Here is a 15,703-nt window from a genome sequence, read left to right as displayed (position 1 = left end):
AGTCTTTCTTATATAGGCCTGTTCTGTTCATTGTAGGAAGCTTAGCTAACACCTGCCCAACAATTGCTAGTTGCTTTGCCAGTCATTGTGACCTCCATAAATGTCCTCAAGTACTTCCAAAAGCCTATGGAAGGCACTATCACTCATGCAAAAACCAACCCCTCTAACCACACTGCAAGTCACATATATTTCTGTCATTTACAATGAATCCTAACCAACACACACACACACACACACACACACACACACACACACACACACGAAACTCCCACAAAAGACACATTAGCAAACTAAAATGTCAAAGCTTATAATGACACCAATCAAAGATTATAATCTCGATGAGAGGGAAGCCAACGAATAGGGCCTAGAATGCGGTTGGGGACAGACAGTTGAGATGCCTAGGTTCAGAGGGGAAGGGCTTGGGGAGGTGGGGGGAGAAGAGAGAGGGCCTCCTGGCGCCCGCTTCGTGCCCCGGCAATGTCCTAGATTCCCACCAGAAGGCGCCCGCATTCCCCGCGCACAGCGGAAGCCTTCACCGCAACGAGCCTGGAAGCCGAGCCAGGCGGCGCCGTGATGTGGAAAGCCGGGCGGCGGCCTGAGCCCTCTTGGGCAAGTGAGACAGGGTACAGGGGAGCCTTGGCTTTGTTCTAGCGGCTGGTGTCTCAACTTCTTCCGGCGGTTTCTCAGCTCTGTACTCCACTCTATCAGAAAACGCCCAGAACCACCCCAGCGCGGTAATCTACAAAGCCCAGAGAGTCCGAAGGCGGGAGGGGTCAGGAGCCCTCGGAAAGCAAGAGGATCCCCCACGACCTCAGGCTCACGCCTGGCTTCCCCATCAGGCCGCCTCCAGCCCCATGAGGACCCCGAGGCCGGAGCTGAGAGCCTGGCACAGCCCGGATCGAAATCGTGCAGCGGACTTAGAGCCTTAGACAGGTCAGTGCCCAGGCCGGGTGAGGATCGAGCTGGATATGGGAGGAGGCACGCTTGCTGGTCCATTCTGTCCCCCTGCACAGCTGCCCAAGGCCACTCACCAGGTCACCTCCACCGGGGGCACCCAATAGCGCAAACGTGATTCTGCATTTTTCGTGACAGGCCAAGTGCGGGACAGCTCTTTGTAGCATACCCGGGGCCAGGTGATGCTCGAACCGAGAAGTGGGGGGGGGGGGGGTAGCGTGCGGCTCGGGCCAGGGGAGGGGCAATGGGCTTGAGGGCTTCTGCTGCCCTAATAAAAGCAGGGCCTTCGACATATGTGGGTCTTCGTGGAAACCACCTCATCCAAAGGTCCCATCAAGATGCTGGGCCTTGCTTGTAAGAGGAAACGGAGATGCTGTGGGAGAGAGAGAAGAAAGGAGGCTGGGAGATACAAGGCCCGGGGAGTGAGGGGAGTGGACTGGGTGGGGGCCAGGGGTGATTCGCTGGGCAAATCTTAGCTCACAAAATATGGAGAGCGCCCATGGGAAACGGGGGTGGGAGTATCAAGGGTCTGCCCACTCATTTCCTCCCCACCTTTCTCACCCTCCCACCCTCAACCCCTCCCCCCCCCCCAGGATGCGGGTGGGCCGCAGGGCCCTCTATGTGCTGATTCTGCTGCTAGCCTGCGCCTCGCTGGGGCTCCTATACGCCAGGACCCGGGACGCACCGGACCTCCGGGTACCTCTCGCGCTGTGGGCGCCCCTGCAGGGTCCCCCCAGGCTAGAGCTTGCAGACCTTGCCCCCGAGCCCCGTTATGCCCACATCCCAGTAAGGATCAAGGAGCAAGTGGTGGGGTGAGTGCCAGGAATGGTGGCGGCAGTGCTTCACTCACTAGGGGAGGGAGGAGCTTTTGTTTTCTCCACTGCTGAGCTCTGAAGTCTGGGTTTTCCCGGATTGGTTATGAAGGGGAAGTGGGAGGTGCAGGGGGCTACTGAGTCTTGGGCTGGGGGGAGTCTTCCTTCCCTGAACTTTGTCATGGTGTTGGGGGGCTCTGAAACACATTTTGATGTCCTGAGGATGTGCACGTGAAAGGACAGTCCAGGCAAGGTCCTGAATGGTGAGTGAACCACCCTGAAATCCTAACAACTGGCCCTGTTGTGCACCTCTGTGAAATCCAAATTTAAGGAATAGGTCATTTTATTTGTGGTTCCTCCTCTTGGGGACTATTTGAAGAGCAATATTTAAGGGGACAGATATTGAATGGGCATGGTTGAAGGGGGCCAAGGCGTGGGGCTCTGTGTAACTGTTTTGTGGGATAAATGGAGATTTATGGCTGGGCTCTGATGACCCTTTCTTTCTGCTCCAGGCTGCTGTCTGGAAACAACTGCAGTTGTGAGTCCAATGCAGGGAGGCTTCACCTCCCCTTCCAGAGGCAGGTCCAAGCCATTGACTTCACCAAGGCCTTTGAGCCTGAGGAGCTGAAGGCTGCTTCTGCTTTGAGGGAGCAGGAGTTCCAGGCCTTCCTTTCAAGGTACCAGAATAAAAGAAGAGCATGGCTTTGCAGGTGGAGAGCAGTGTGAGTCCTGCTGTGTGGGTGGCTGGGGGGAGGACCCCTCTCCTCCTGAATCTTCCTTTGTTCTCCCCCTCCTCCACTGCCAGGAGCCAGTCTGCTACTGACCAGCTGCTCATTGCCCCTGCCAACTGCCCCCTACAATACCCTGTGCAGGGTGTGGAGGTACAGCCCTTCAGGAGCATCTTGGTGCCAGGTGGGGATAAAGGTCCTAGAGGATGACCTAAGCCACTGTGGGAGTGGCAGAGCCTTAGGTTTGGTGGGGAAGAATGAGAGAAGATTGGAGTGGGAACTGGGGGACTTCTGGTGAATAGGGGGACTTGAGGTCAGAAGGGGACTCTTGAGGTGGGAGATGGGAACAGAGGGACTCTTGGGTTGTCAGGAATTGCAGAAGACTGTAACTGGAGAGGTTTGGAAGAAATCTATTATCTGAAAATTGTCCAAAGGTGGATTAGGTAGGGCAAGCCATTGAAGAGCTACTGCTTTGATGAGAAAGAGTTAAAAATCAGTTACTCTGGGCTACTTCCCACATTGTGCCCAGCTGCCTCAACAAGAGGAATGGGTGAGAAGTTCTGTGTGTGTGTGTGTGGTGAAAGAGGGAAAAGAAAGTGATCAAAACTGTCTATGATTCTCATCCCCATCCTTATTCCCAGGGCTGAGCCTGAAGGCTGCTTCTGGTCAGGAGGTATACCAGGTGAGAAGAAACAGGAGGAGAGGGATGCCAAGTGGGCATCAGGATGCTGGAATGGAAACAGGCTGCCAAAAGAGGGATGGAGGAATCAGGGAGGCAAGAGGTAGATCTGGGGGCTAATGCTGCACTGTTCAATACCCTCTCCCAGGTGAACCTGACTGCCTCCTTGGGCACATGGGATGTGGTGGGGGAAGTGGCTGGAGTCACTCTCCTGGGAGAGGGGCAGCCAAATCTCATCCTCACCAGCCCAGGGCTGGACCAACTCAATCGGCAGCTGCAACTGGTTACTTATAGCAGCCGAAGCTACCGCGCAAACACAGCAGACACAGGTACGTGGCTCTGAGTGGAGGTAGGGGCAGGCTGGGTGAAGAGAGAGAACCCAGAAAGTCTGGAGCAGGCACATGGCAGAGGGTGTGGGAGACACTCGGGTAATGGCCAGAGCTGCCCAGCCACACAATGGGCATTTCAGCTAGGCCAGCAGGGCCAGAGAGAGAGAGAGAAGAAGCCTTTGTTTATCTGGGGCCAGAGTAGGCCAGAGAGAAACCCGAGCTTTGGGTGTGTCCCCTCTTCAAGACAACTTTGGGGGCCCCAGGAAGTAACCTGTCCCAGGAGCCAGAAGACTCAAGCTCTATTCTGAGCCCACTGCTTACTATAAGGCAGGAGAGTTTTATCTCCCAAAGCTCCCACTTTTAGCAAAAGGGACCTAACACAGCCCTTTTGCTTCTCTCCAAGGCTTGCTACACCAAACCTGCTCCCACTCTGAGCTTTGCATTTGCTGTTCCCTCTGCGTAGAATGCTCTTCCCCTAGATTTTTTTTTTTTCAAATTATAAGAGAAAGTGGATTTAGAAAGTTACAGAGGTAGTAGAAGTAAGCCAGCTGGGCTGCATAGACTTGGGAAACAAGTTACAGAGACAGAGGAAGGACCCTTGGAGCTTAGAGGAGAGAAAGGCAACAGTGTAACACACCTGGGGGGAATAATAGGGGAAGGGAAAGGTGTGGGCTCGCTCCCAAGAGGGAGAGTGCCTCTTCCCCCAGATTTTTGCATGGCTGGCTCCTTCTTGTCATTTAGATCTCAGCTCAAATGTCTCCTTTTTACTATCACATTACTTGTCTTATTTTTTATTCAATATTTACCAGTATCTAAACTTTTCTTACTTAACCTGGAACCAGACTGACTAGGTTCCTATCCTAGGTTTATTGCTTAATAGTTTTCTAAATGTGGCAAATTTCTTAATTTCTCTGTAGTAGGAATCTACTTAATAAGGCTATTGTGAGGGGTAAATGAGTTCATATATTTAAGGTCATTTTAAAAGTGCCTAGCCCATAGTAAATACTCAATAAAAGTTAGCTTTTAATTAAATGTTTTCTTGTTTCTCTCCCATCTATTAAAATGTAAGTTCCATGGGGGTAAGAACATTATGCTCGTGTCCACTAGGGCCTAGAAAAGTGATACACAGAATAAGCACTTAAATATTTATTTACTGAAAAGCGAATGTTGTTCCAGTCTTAACATCCACATCTCATATCCTTTCTTCCTAGTCCGGTTCTCCACGGAGGGACATGAAGCTGCCTTCACCATTCTTATAAGACATCCCCCCAACCCTCGACTGTACCCACCTGGGTCCCTACCTCAGGGAGGTAAGACTGGTGCACACAAGCACATGGATGCAGCCCCGGTGGGGAGCAAGTTGGGCGAGGGCTGCCTGGGAGAAGATGCCTCTTTGGCTCCTTACGATCCACTCTCCCTGTCTGCATCTAACGTTGCCCCTCACTCCCAGCCCAGTACAACATTAGCGCTCTGGTCACCATTGCCACTAAGACATTCCTTCGTTACAATCGACTGCGGGCACTCATCGCCAGCATCCGCCGCTTCTACCCGACGGTCACTGTGGTCATCGCGGACGACAGCGACAAGCCAGAGATCATTAGCGGTCCCCACATTGAGCACTATCTCATGCCTTTTGGCAAGGTGCGCAGCTAGTGTGGCTGAACTACGCTCCTGAGGGCACCGGGAGGGGGCGCGCGCGCTCAGTCTGCTGTCTCCAGATTAGCGATTCCGGGATTATCTACATCAAAATGACTTGTAAACTCTGTGAAAGCAGGAATCATGTCTATCTTATTCGAGCTGCACTCTTAGAATGGTGCTCAGTACCTAGTGGGTGTGTGTTTAGTAGTTGAATAAATGCACACAGGAATTAAATGCATCCTGGGCTCTCCCCCAGAACACTGACTCAGAACCTCTGAAAGTGGGAAACTGCATTTTTTTTTTTACCTAGCTCCCCGCCATTCATAGGAACTTGAGGTTTGGAGAGGGGTACAGGCTGTTGAGAGGGGTGATGAACGAAAAAGAAAGGTAGCAAGGGCGTTATGCTCTACCTCTACCGCTCCATCAACCTTACATACCCTTCCCCAGGGCTGGTTCGCAGGCCGGAACCTGGCCGTGTCCCAAGTAACCACCAAGTACGTGCTGTGGGTGGACGACGACTTCATCTTCACCGCACGGACGCGGCTAGAGAGGCTTGTGGACGTCCTGGAGCGGTCGCCGCTGGATCTGGTAGGGGAGGAGGCGCAGGATGTGGGGTGGGAGAAGAGGGCCTCCAAGAAGTTAAGACCACCGCTGAAGAGACGAGCCGAGAGCAGCCAGCCCTGGGACAAGAGAGGACGAAGAAGCGGAGTCTGAGGGACTATCTGGGTCTTGAAGGGGTAGAGCCGAAAAGGACGAGACAGGGGAACCGCTCGGGGACAGAGGGAGCCCAGACCTACCCGCTTCCAGTCGCTGCGGCCCCTCCTGGACCCATCCTCTCATTCCCGGCAGGTAGGGGGCGCGGTGCGCGAGATCTCGGGCTTCGCCACCACCTACCGACAGCTGCTGAGCGTGGAGTCCGGCGCGCCAGGCCGCGGGAATTGCCTCCGGCAAAGGCACGGTTTCCACCACAAGCTCGCCGGCTTCCCAGACTGCGTGGTCACCGATGGTGTGGTCAACTTCTTCTTGGCGCGCACAGACAAAGTGCGCGAGGTCGGCTTCGACCCGCGGCTCAGCCGCGTGGCACACCTGGGTGAGTTCCCCCATCCCCGGCTTTCAGGCTGGGTCCCTGGCGGGCACTACGTGAGGCTCCAGCAGCAAGGCGCCAAGGGCACCGGGTACTCCTCCCGGCCCATCCTCGGAGCTCACAGCTGCCGCCCGACCCTCTAGAGCAGTTCTGTGAAGATTTACCAAGACCTGCGCTGGGGCAAGAGAGAGCTCCCACCTCCCCACCTGCACACCATGTAAAACCTCCACACGCAGCACAGCTGCTGTGTCCACCTTCAACTTCTCTACCACTGTCATCACCACTTCTATCCCACTCCCAGCCACTTCTCCTGGTCCTTAGAAATGGAGTCTTTTCATGCCCACCCTCCATACCCCAAATCTGTTCTCCCTAAGGCTTGGCCTTCTGCATCCTCAAGACCCTTCATTGTTTACTCCCCTTCTCTCTATGCCCAGAATTCTTCCTGGATGGACTTGGTTCCCTTCGGGTGGGTTCCTGCTCAGACGTCATTGTGGATCATGCGTCCAAGTTCAAGCTGCCTTGGACATCAAAGGACGCTGGGACAGAGATTTATGCCCGATACCGGTACCCAGGATCACTGGATGAAAGTCAGGTGGCCAAACACCGCCTGCTCTTCTTCAAACACCGGCTACAATGCATGACAACGGAGTGATGGCCGCTCCAGGCCTTCCAACTGTCAGGCTGGGCCTGCCTCCTTCCTTGTCCCTGCCAGGAATTTCTAACAAACACCATCACCTAGTCACCACTCCTCTGACTGTCCCCAATCCCCTTCAGAACCTGAACCCAAATAGGGGCTTGTCCTGGTGACACTCCTCCTTTCTGTGAGTGCCCAGGGGCATGATGGAGCCATAATTTGTCCCACAGCCAGTGCCAAGTCCTCTCCACACCCCTTCTCATGGAGGTGGGGAGTCACTTTCCAAGTGCCAAAGAGCCCAAAGGACTCTGAAAACCTAAAGTAGAAACACTCATCTCCTGAGGACTGAGTGGGTGGGTGGGGAAGCCCGCAACATGTACTCCAGGGCTGTGCTCCCCTACCCCATCTCTGGATCCAGGACTGTGCACAGGTTGCAGCCCCAACCCATGGAGACAACTGGTGACTGGAGCTGGGGTGAGGGCTAGTGAACACACAAGTGAAAGCCATTTTTAGTTGTGTCTCTGCAATGCTGTGGACATGGAGGAAGGGGCACCAGGGGCCTGTGTGCAGACACCTGGACTCACTTCATGAATCCCAGAGGCTCTCAGCTTCATTTTATTAGTTATATTAAGTAAGGGGGCTCAGGAGCTAAGGCCCTCCTCAGACTCATATTGTTGGGACTTCCATACTCCAAGTGACCAGGTCAAACCCATAGTGTGCAATTTTTTGGGCCAGCAAGCTCCTGAAAAAGGGAGGAAACATGTCAGGAATAGATTAAATACCCCTCCCTCCCTCATCCAGCATTTGGCAGTCCTCAGAGTCCTTTGGGACCTTTAGTTCCTCAGTTCTTCACCCATGTCTGGGCCCATTCTCCCTGGCTCGGTCTTGATAGATTAATTAATCATTTCATCCCCACCCCTTCTTCTGTCTTCCTCCTCAGCTCTCTTCCCAGATCCCTTTGCCTGGATCTTTAGCCACTGACTCACACCTCACTTGCTACAGCCCAGCACCTTCTGGCTTCTATCCTGTTGCTACTGCCACCTCACCAGTCTCTCCAGGGCATGAGCAGCTGTATCCTGGACGCTCACAAACAGCTGCTCTGGGGTCACTCTGTCCAGGAGTCCTGCCTGGGTCAGTGTCCCCAGTACTGAGGCTGTGAGAAGAGGTCAAGCTCTCAGGTTCTAATTCCACACTGTGTCCTCTTTCCTCCCCCCAAGTGTCCAGTCATTCCCCATCCTCCAGGTCCCTCCATACTCCACACCTCTCACCATTGCACTGAGCCAGGAGAACGTAGATCCCCACATCTTGGCATCTGCTGGCTAGCTGTGGAGGTGGGGCAGTGTGTTAAACCCTACATCAGACAGTATGCATGAGATGATAAGAACTTTCTCCTCACCTACCCTTTCCCTCACCTGTACCACTTCTCTGGCTCCAGCAGCATCTGCAAAGGTGATACCACTGCAGTCTAGGACCACCACTCTGACGGGCTCAGCAACTAGGATGAGAGAAGGCAAGAGTACCCAGATGCTTCCATGGGCCATGCCCCAATTTCCCTCATCATCCCATCTCACCTGCATCAGGTGGGCCATCTGCCTTTGGAGTCCCCTGTGAGTAGACAAGGGCAGTCACCACTGGCGAGGCACAGGCATGAGCATGCACACCTTGAGCACAATGATCCCCCTCAGAAACCCACCTGCCTCCCACTCCCAAAGACACTCTCCTTTGACCAAGACCCTCACTTCGCCTCTTCCAAGCCCCAGATGCCACTCTAGGATGCGACAAAACTGCCCACGGGTAGAGGGGTGTTGGATACCTCAGGATGCAGAGCCCCGGGATCTGGAGGAGCTGAGGGGTCAGAGAGTCAGAGAAACATCTGGGTCTAATCTTCCCTTCCTTCTGTGGCTGTAGCCCACTCACCTTGTTGCTCTCTTTGAGTGGCCTGTAGAGCTCTGTCCCCTCAGCCAGCCCAAGTGCCACACACTGCATCCTAGGCAGAAGCCAGTATGCAGATTCCCAGCCTGGCCTGGCTACAAAGTCACTCCAAGCACTCTATTCCCTCCCCTCCCCTTATCTTGACTTCCCCATCTCTACTCCCACCTCTGGGTTCAGCAGACCACAGTCATCATAGAGAAGACCACACCTATGGCCAGGCCCAGGTCCACACTCAGAGTCACTACAGCCACCCATGTAACCATCCACAACCATCCACACAGCCTGTGGGACATAGATGGGAGTAAAATGCCCAGAAGAAATACCAGGCCATCATTGCTAAGAAAAAGGGTCCAGGGGCAGTGACTGCCAGGACAAGTGATGGGGAGGGATGGCCTAGGAGAAAGAAAGAAAGACAGAAGGGACAGAATTGACTCAACAGCAGATACACACCAAATGTAATGACCCCAGACCTGGTACCACCTAAGGAGTTGCAAATATTCAGGTCTGAAAGGGTTCAAACCCCACCATTCACTTTGTCTTGGAGGAAAGGGATTAAGAGGCCTGCATGTTGAGGGTGGGTAAATTGCAGAATTTAAGACCAGGACAATTAGCTTTCATCCAGGGCAGAGACTGGGGATGCTGGGGAAATGGGAGGGAGCAATCTGGGAGTAAAGCCATTTCTCACAAAGTCCATGCGGCTGACTCTCCATAATTGTGGAAGTTCTTGCATCTGGAAGAACATCTGGCGCTTGCTGGAGATGTTGATACAGGCCAGGACAGCCTTGAGGCAGAGGAGATGAAACTGACCACCCCAATATCTTGGAATATAGCCACCCCTCCTGGCCACTTCCATAATTCCTCTGCTCCTTACCTTGGGCAGATAGTAGAAGAAGGGTCTAAGCCACAGCAGCACTGACAAGACAACTATGCAGGAGAAGCGGCCTGCCAGCTAGAGGGAAGGATCCATGTGAGCAAAAAAGGAAGGGAACCTCACCCACCCTCTTGTGAGAGGTGGTCTTCTTACCCACTTGGCTTTATCTTCCTTGAAAGTCTCTTTCCTCCCAAATCTCCTACCACACAGCTATTCCTCACTGCTCAGTGAACTTCTTGATATTTTGCCATTCACACCTACCCTTCCATTTCCCCCATTAAATGCTTCATTCACCAGTCTCCCTAGATGTACTTCTCTATTTTTGTAAACCCTCTGCATTTTTTTAAGCGAGAGGCAGGGAGAGAGAGACAGGAACATCAAGCTGTTCCTGTATGTGCCCTGACTGGGGATCGAACTGGCAACTCTGAGCTTCTGGATGATGTTCCAACCAACCAAGCTATCCGGCCAGGGCTTGACTTTTTACTTATTGATTTATTTTTAGAGAGACTGAGAGAGGAAGGAAGAGAGAGGGGAGGAGGAAGGGAAGCATTCATTTGTTGTTCTACTCAGTCTTGCATTCATTGGTTGCTTCCCACTTGTGCCCTAACTGGGGATTGAACTCACAACCTTGTTGTTTCTGGATGATGCTCTACCCAACTGAGCTAACCTGTCAGGGCTGACCCACCTTCATCTAAAAGCCACTATGGGATTACCCTAAAAGCAGGCTAACCACATGCTTAGGGCACCAATAAAATAACAAAAGCCAAAAATATAAAAATAGTAGAGAAGACTTTGATATGTGATATTTCTTTTTAAAAGAAAATGTTCTTATGAAATCAGAATTTTGTCTCAAATTTATTTTACAGTTTAGTATTATTTTTACTTTGAACTATATATGGGGCACCATAAACTTTGTCAGTGTTTACAGTCTACAAAGGTCTTAATGGAACTTAGTTCTCTTCTTTCTCTCCTACCTAGACAATCCCATATCCCACTCACCCCCCTCCTAGAATCCCAGCCTCTGCTATATAGCTGCCACTCATTTCTTCACTACTACCACCACCCAGACCCGGATGTCCCCCCCTTTCTCCTCACCCAAGGATGCACTCTTACCTGTGTGTTCCCACCAGCATCCACTAGTAAGCTGGTGGTGGCCAATGTGGCTGATGTGGGAAAACAAAAAAAGAGGGAGGAGATGAGGTTGGAGGCACCATGCGCCAAGAGCTCCTGGAGGGAGGGTACAGTGAGATGAAGAGCAAGACAATGGTGTGTGTGTGGGGGGGTGACATTAGGGGGTTGTCTCCTGAATGAGGTTGGAGTCCTCAGTCAGAGTCACACCTGATTGGAATCAATAGTGTAGCTATACTTGTCTGCATAGATGGAGGCCAGAGAAGCAGATACAGCAAAAGTAACCAGTGCAATGGGCAGTGAATCGTCCAGAATCCTGAGTGATTCAGCCAGGTCAGGGAGGAGAGGCTGGGGAAATCTGGAGAGAGAGGGATTGGTAAGGATGGGTTGGGTATAACAAGGATTACAGGGAAGATGGAGAAAAAGGGTGGAGCAGGACAAAAGGAAATGTTGGGTGTGAGAAGAGAAAGATGGTGTCCTTTCATTCTCTCTTACCCTCCAGGCAGCAGCCCCACTATCTGGACATTATATCTCATGTCCAGGGAAGCAGTGAAGCAGAGCACAGAGGCCAGAAGCACCTGGGAAAGAGAGCATATTAGGGCACAGGAGGAAGTAGGTCCCTGACAGAGGCTAGCTAGAAGGGCTCAATATGAGAGAAAATCAAAACGCAGGATTAGGTGGTTGCAAGAGCCTAGCAACTGGGGGAGCTGAGATGCGTTTGGGATGGGTGCCTGATGACTACTTTAGAGTGAAGAAGAGTGGGGATGAAAAGAGAAATGATACCTATCTGGGGCTATGGAGAGAGATGAATGGGAGGGGAAAGGGGGGATCCTATGAGGGAGGGATGTGGGTATCAGGAGGCAAAACTGACCTATTCTAAGTAGAGAAGCTTGGCTGTGTCTGTGGATATATAGATTATCTGTGGAGACGTGGAACATTTCTTTACTTGGGGGGCGGAGAGAAATGTAGGTGGGTGTGGGAAGAGAAACTAAATGACAGTGAAGGATGGGGCAAGGAGAGAGACTCAGTGGAGGTGCTGTGGAGAGCGACACCGCACGGGAGCGCTGTAAGGAGAAAGCGTTCTAAAAGGTGTAGAGGGACTCCGTGAGAGAAGTGGAAGTGTGCCCTTGGGGGATTCTGGAGGGTCGAAGTGTTCTGTGAAGAGTTCTTGAAAAGTACTTGTTTAAGCAGGACCTCTCGGCTGTGAGCTCTCTGCATTCCACTAGGGGGCGGCAGCGGCCAGTTCCTACAGGGTGGACAGGGTCTGTGAGGTGAAGAGGGCAGGTACCCAAAAGCATCCTCACCATGACGATTTCCCCTGGGATCGGGGTGGGTAGCCTGTCTCGGAATCTCACATTCAGTTCCTTGACCCGCACGAGCAGCGCCAAGCTGAGTGCGGAGATGGTCAGTTCGGCCGGACTGCTCCGGGGCAGTGCGGCGAGCACAGAGGCCAGCGTCTGCGGGCAGGGCCAGTGAGCAGAGGGCCCAGGGCTGGGGCGACTGACCCAGCGCGAACCCACCAGACCCAGGCACGGCCCTCTCTCCCGACTCCCATCAGGGCTTCCACTTCCACGGTGACCCTCATTCAGCCTCTTGGTTCTAACCTCCTTTCCTTCACTCCCGGCCCCCATTACACACTATCCCTCCATGCGTCCTTTCCTTCCTTTTCGGGTTGTCCTCTTCCGGGACCGCTAGAAGCCTCTTTTCCTCTGTTCTCCCACCCCCACCTTGAAGAGAGCGAAGCAGCCGATCTGGCGTGGAAGGGGCAACCCCAAAAGGCTTGGAAGTTGGGACACGAGCACGTGCAGCGCGGCCCCGCTGGTCAGCGCTTTAACCACTGGCTCCGACAAAAAAGTGGACAGGACGCCGAGCTGCAGCGAGAACATCCCCAGCTGCGGGGGAAGAAGGTGCGCAGTCACCACAGGAAGAGGAGCAGACCAGCCAGAGCGCAGTGCGCCGGCTTCTCCGAGCACCTCTCCGCCGAGTCTGGCGCGGGAGACATGTTCAACCCTTTCCCCTGACCCAATTACCCCCGGACCCTCAGCATGGATCACCCAGGGGCCTCCCTCACCATCAACGTCCCGCTACCGAAAGCCAAGGCCGCAGCTGCCCCAACCCGCTGATTGTCCAACTGTTCCCTCTCGATTCCGCTCAGGTTCCCCCCGGGGGTTCAGGCACTAACCGCTCCACCGCCGAGCCTGTCATAAGGCTGAGGACTGCGAACGTACCTAGGCCCGAGGACGAACGCAGAAATTACCAGTTGTGCCTCCTGGGGTGCGGCAACGGCCTAGGCTCTGCGCTTTCTTTTTTTTCTTTTTTATTTATTTATTCATTTTAGAGAGGACAGGGAGAGAGAGAGAGAGAGAGAGGAGAGACAGAGAGAGAGAGAAGGGGGGAGGAGCTGGAAGCATCAACTCCCATATGTGCCTTGACCAGGCAAGCCCAGGGTTTTGAACCGGCGACCTCAGCATTTCCAGATCGACGCTTTATCCACTGCGCCACCACAGGTCACACTGTATTTTTCTGAAGCTGGAAACCGGGAGGCAGTCAGACAGACTCCCGCATGCGCCCAACCGGGATCCACCCGGCACGCCCACCAGGGGACGATGCTCTGCCCATCCGGGACATCGCTCTGCCGCGACCAGAGCCACTCTAGTGCCTGGGGCAGAGGCCATGGAGCCATTCTCAGCGCCCGGGCCATCTTTTGCTCCAACGGAGCCTCGGCTGCGGGAGGGGAAGAGACAGAGAGGAAGGAGAGGGGGAGGGGTGGAGAAGCAGATGGGCGCCTCTCCTGTGTGCCCTGGCCGGGAATCGAACCCGGGACTTCCGCACACCAGGCCAACGCTCTACCACTGAGCCAACCGGCCAGGGCCAGGCTCTGCGCTTTCGGTCTGGACTGCGGCTGTTATACCTCGCTCCCCTAAAAGGCAGCTAGCTGCTCAGGTGACCATGGGGATAAGCCGGTGCAGAAGCCAGGAACAGGAACGGGAACCCGTGGTGAGGGAGGTTTAGAGGGGGTGCCGGACAGCAAACACCATCCCCAAGCTGCTGAGGAAGCCTGGAGGACTGCATGCTCCTTTGGGTGACTGCATATCTCTTCTCTCTTACAGGTCCCCGAAATTTTAACCAAAGTTCATGGCGAGAAAACATCCCAGTAAATTTCCACCTCTTTGCATCCCCAACAAGCATTGCCTAGGTCAGAGAGTCATGGTGGTGAGTGGTGGAATAAGAGTTGGGGAGCTTACAAGAATGGAGCTTCAGGCCCTGGCCGGTTGGCTCAGCGGTAGAGCGTCGGCCTGGCGTGCGGGGGACCGGGGTTCGATTCCCGGCCAGGGCACATAGGAGAAGCGCCCATTTGCTTCTCCACCCCCCCATCCCCCTCCTTCCTCTCTGTCTCTCTCTTCCCCTCCCGCAGCCAAGGCTCCATTGGAGCAAAGATGGCCCGGGCGCTGGGGATGGCTCCTTGGCCTCTGCCCCAGGCGTTAGAGTGGCTCTGGTCGGCAGAGCGACACCCCCTGGTGGGCAGAGCATCGCCCCTGGTGGGCGTGCCGGGTGGATCCCGGTCTTCGGGCGCATGCGGGAGTCTGTCTGACTGTCTCTCCCCGTTTCCAGCTTCAGAAAAATACAAAAAAAAAAAAAAAAAGAATGGAGCTTCAAATCCCTCTCCGTTTTCACAACACAGCAAAGGAGGGAAGTCAATGAGTCACTCACCTATGGACAATGGACAAGTGTCTTCCAGTACCCAACAAGGTGTAGATGAGGATGGGAAAGAAAGATGTGTAGAGGCCAAACACTGGGGGCACAGAGGTCAAAAGGGCAAAAGCCATGCCTGGGGGGGGGGGAAGTAGAAGGAAAGATCTTCCATTGGGGTGGAGGGACTGAGGGTGCCAACCTTCAGGATAACATCTCCTTCCAGCACTCTTCAAGTCTGACAAGGGGACGCTAAACCTTGTTACATGAAGGAACTGAGGGGTTAACAGGCCTGGTAGGAGGTCGCTGGGTGAACAAGGTCACAGAACCGTGTAGGCTGACTCCTGGGGGGTAGGCATTTGTGCCTCTCTCCAGTTCCCTGAGCCAGAACGTATCCAAGACTTCTGGCAGGATTGTACAGATGAGGGGAGCTGGGAGGTGGGGACCTGATGGAGCTTCATAGCCCTGGTCCAGAACTCCAGCTCAGGTCCCTGTCTCTGTACCCTCAACTGGCTAACTCACCATCTCCCTCTCAGGTTCACAGCTGCCAGAGCCTCCCTGAAGAGCCTGGGCCGTGAAAGGCTGGTACTGGGGCTGCTTACCCTGGGGCACGTGCACGATACCCACGGTCACTCCAGCCACCGCATCCCCAAGTAGCCAGGCCCGCCAGTGGTAGCTGGACAGCCAGCGCAGCGGGGGCAGCCGCACCATCAACAGGCTCCATGCCCCGCGTCCGGAACAGGCGCAGGTCCGCTGCTTCCACAGTCTGCACAGTCGGGGCCAGCGGGGCTCCGCGAGTAGCTCTGGCTCCTGCTCTGCACCCCCGAAGAGCTGCTGGAACCGTACCTCGGTGAGAGGTTCCCTGAGCTTGGCGCCCAGGGGGAACTTAAGGTCGGAGGCCTCGCTTTAGCTTGAGCAGGTCCTAGCGTCTGGTACCCCACTCATTTTGCCTTTGGTCACCTCCAACTCTGTGGTCTTAAATACCACTCCACCTTGAGTCCCGCCTCCATGAAAGAGGGTCCAATACCGCCCTGAGGGCACCCTCTCGTGGGAACTTTCAACAAGCAAAAGAGAGTTGCTGCTTGGGGCGTTTGGCCAGATCCCACACTCTGGAGCCTGTTATGGTGGGTGGCTGTGAAAAGATTTAGGAACCAGAGAGATAAGGCAAATGGCAAACACACCCTCAACATCCAAACCCCAGTATTTACCAATCCTAAGTCTTTT

At 54.0% G+C, this 15,703-nt stretch overlaps 2 protein-coding genes across 2 annotated transcripts; one reads left to right on the top strand and one right to left on the bottom strand.

Moving 5' to 3' along the window:
* The first annotated feature begins 452 nt into the window (after window positions 1-452).
* B4GALNT1 (beta-1,4-N-acetyl-galactosaminyltransferase 1) lies at window positions 453-10,444 on the top strand. Its single transcript, XM_066258838.1, has 11 exons — window positions 453-933; window positions 1,548-1,766; window positions 2,279-2,443; window positions 2,572-2,678; window positions 3,136-3,176; window positions 3,322-3,502; window positions 4,714-4,812; window positions 4,953-5,143; window positions 5,588-5,728; window positions 5,990-6,230; window positions 6,659-10,444. Exons 2-11 carry the CDS (start codon window positions 1,549-1,551, stop codon window positions 6,874-6,876), a joined length of 1,602 nt encoding a protein of 533 aa, XP_066114935.1. The 5' UTR covers window positions 453-933; window position 1,548; the 3' UTR covers window positions 6,877-10,444.
* On the bottom strand, window positions 7,562-15,424 carry LOC136325064 (solute carrier family 26 member 10-like). Its single transcript, XM_066258836.1, is given in 20 exon segments — window positions 7,562-7,600; window positions 7,905-8,011; window positions 8,127-8,181; window positions 8,271-8,353; window positions 8,430-8,463; window positions 8,598-8,652; window positions 8,654-8,703; window positions 8,776-8,845; window positions 8,956-9,061; window positions 9,475-9,571; window positions 9,662-9,739; window positions 10,775-10,888; window positions 11,000-11,147; window positions 11,285-11,367; window positions 12,094-12,246; window positions 12,517-12,681; window positions 12,861-12,955; window positions 12,958-13,022; window positions 14,513-14,618; window positions 15,082-15,424. Coding segments are annotated over 20 exon segments (2,046 nt in total).
* Window positions 15,425-15,703: the final 279 nt, after the last annotated feature.

The sequence above is a fragment of the Saccopteryx bilineata genome, chromosome 2 (assembly GCF_036850765.1).
Source record: "Saccopteryx bilineata isolate mSacBil1 chromosome 2, mSacBil1_pri_phased_curated, whole genome shotgun sequence".
Lineage (NCBI taxonomy): Eukaryota > Metazoa > Chordata > Mammalia > Chiroptera > Emballonuridae > Saccopteryx > Saccopteryx bilineata.
The sequence above is the reverse complement of the archived record's forward strand: the minus strand, read 5'-3'. Positions and strand labels throughout refer to the sequence as shown.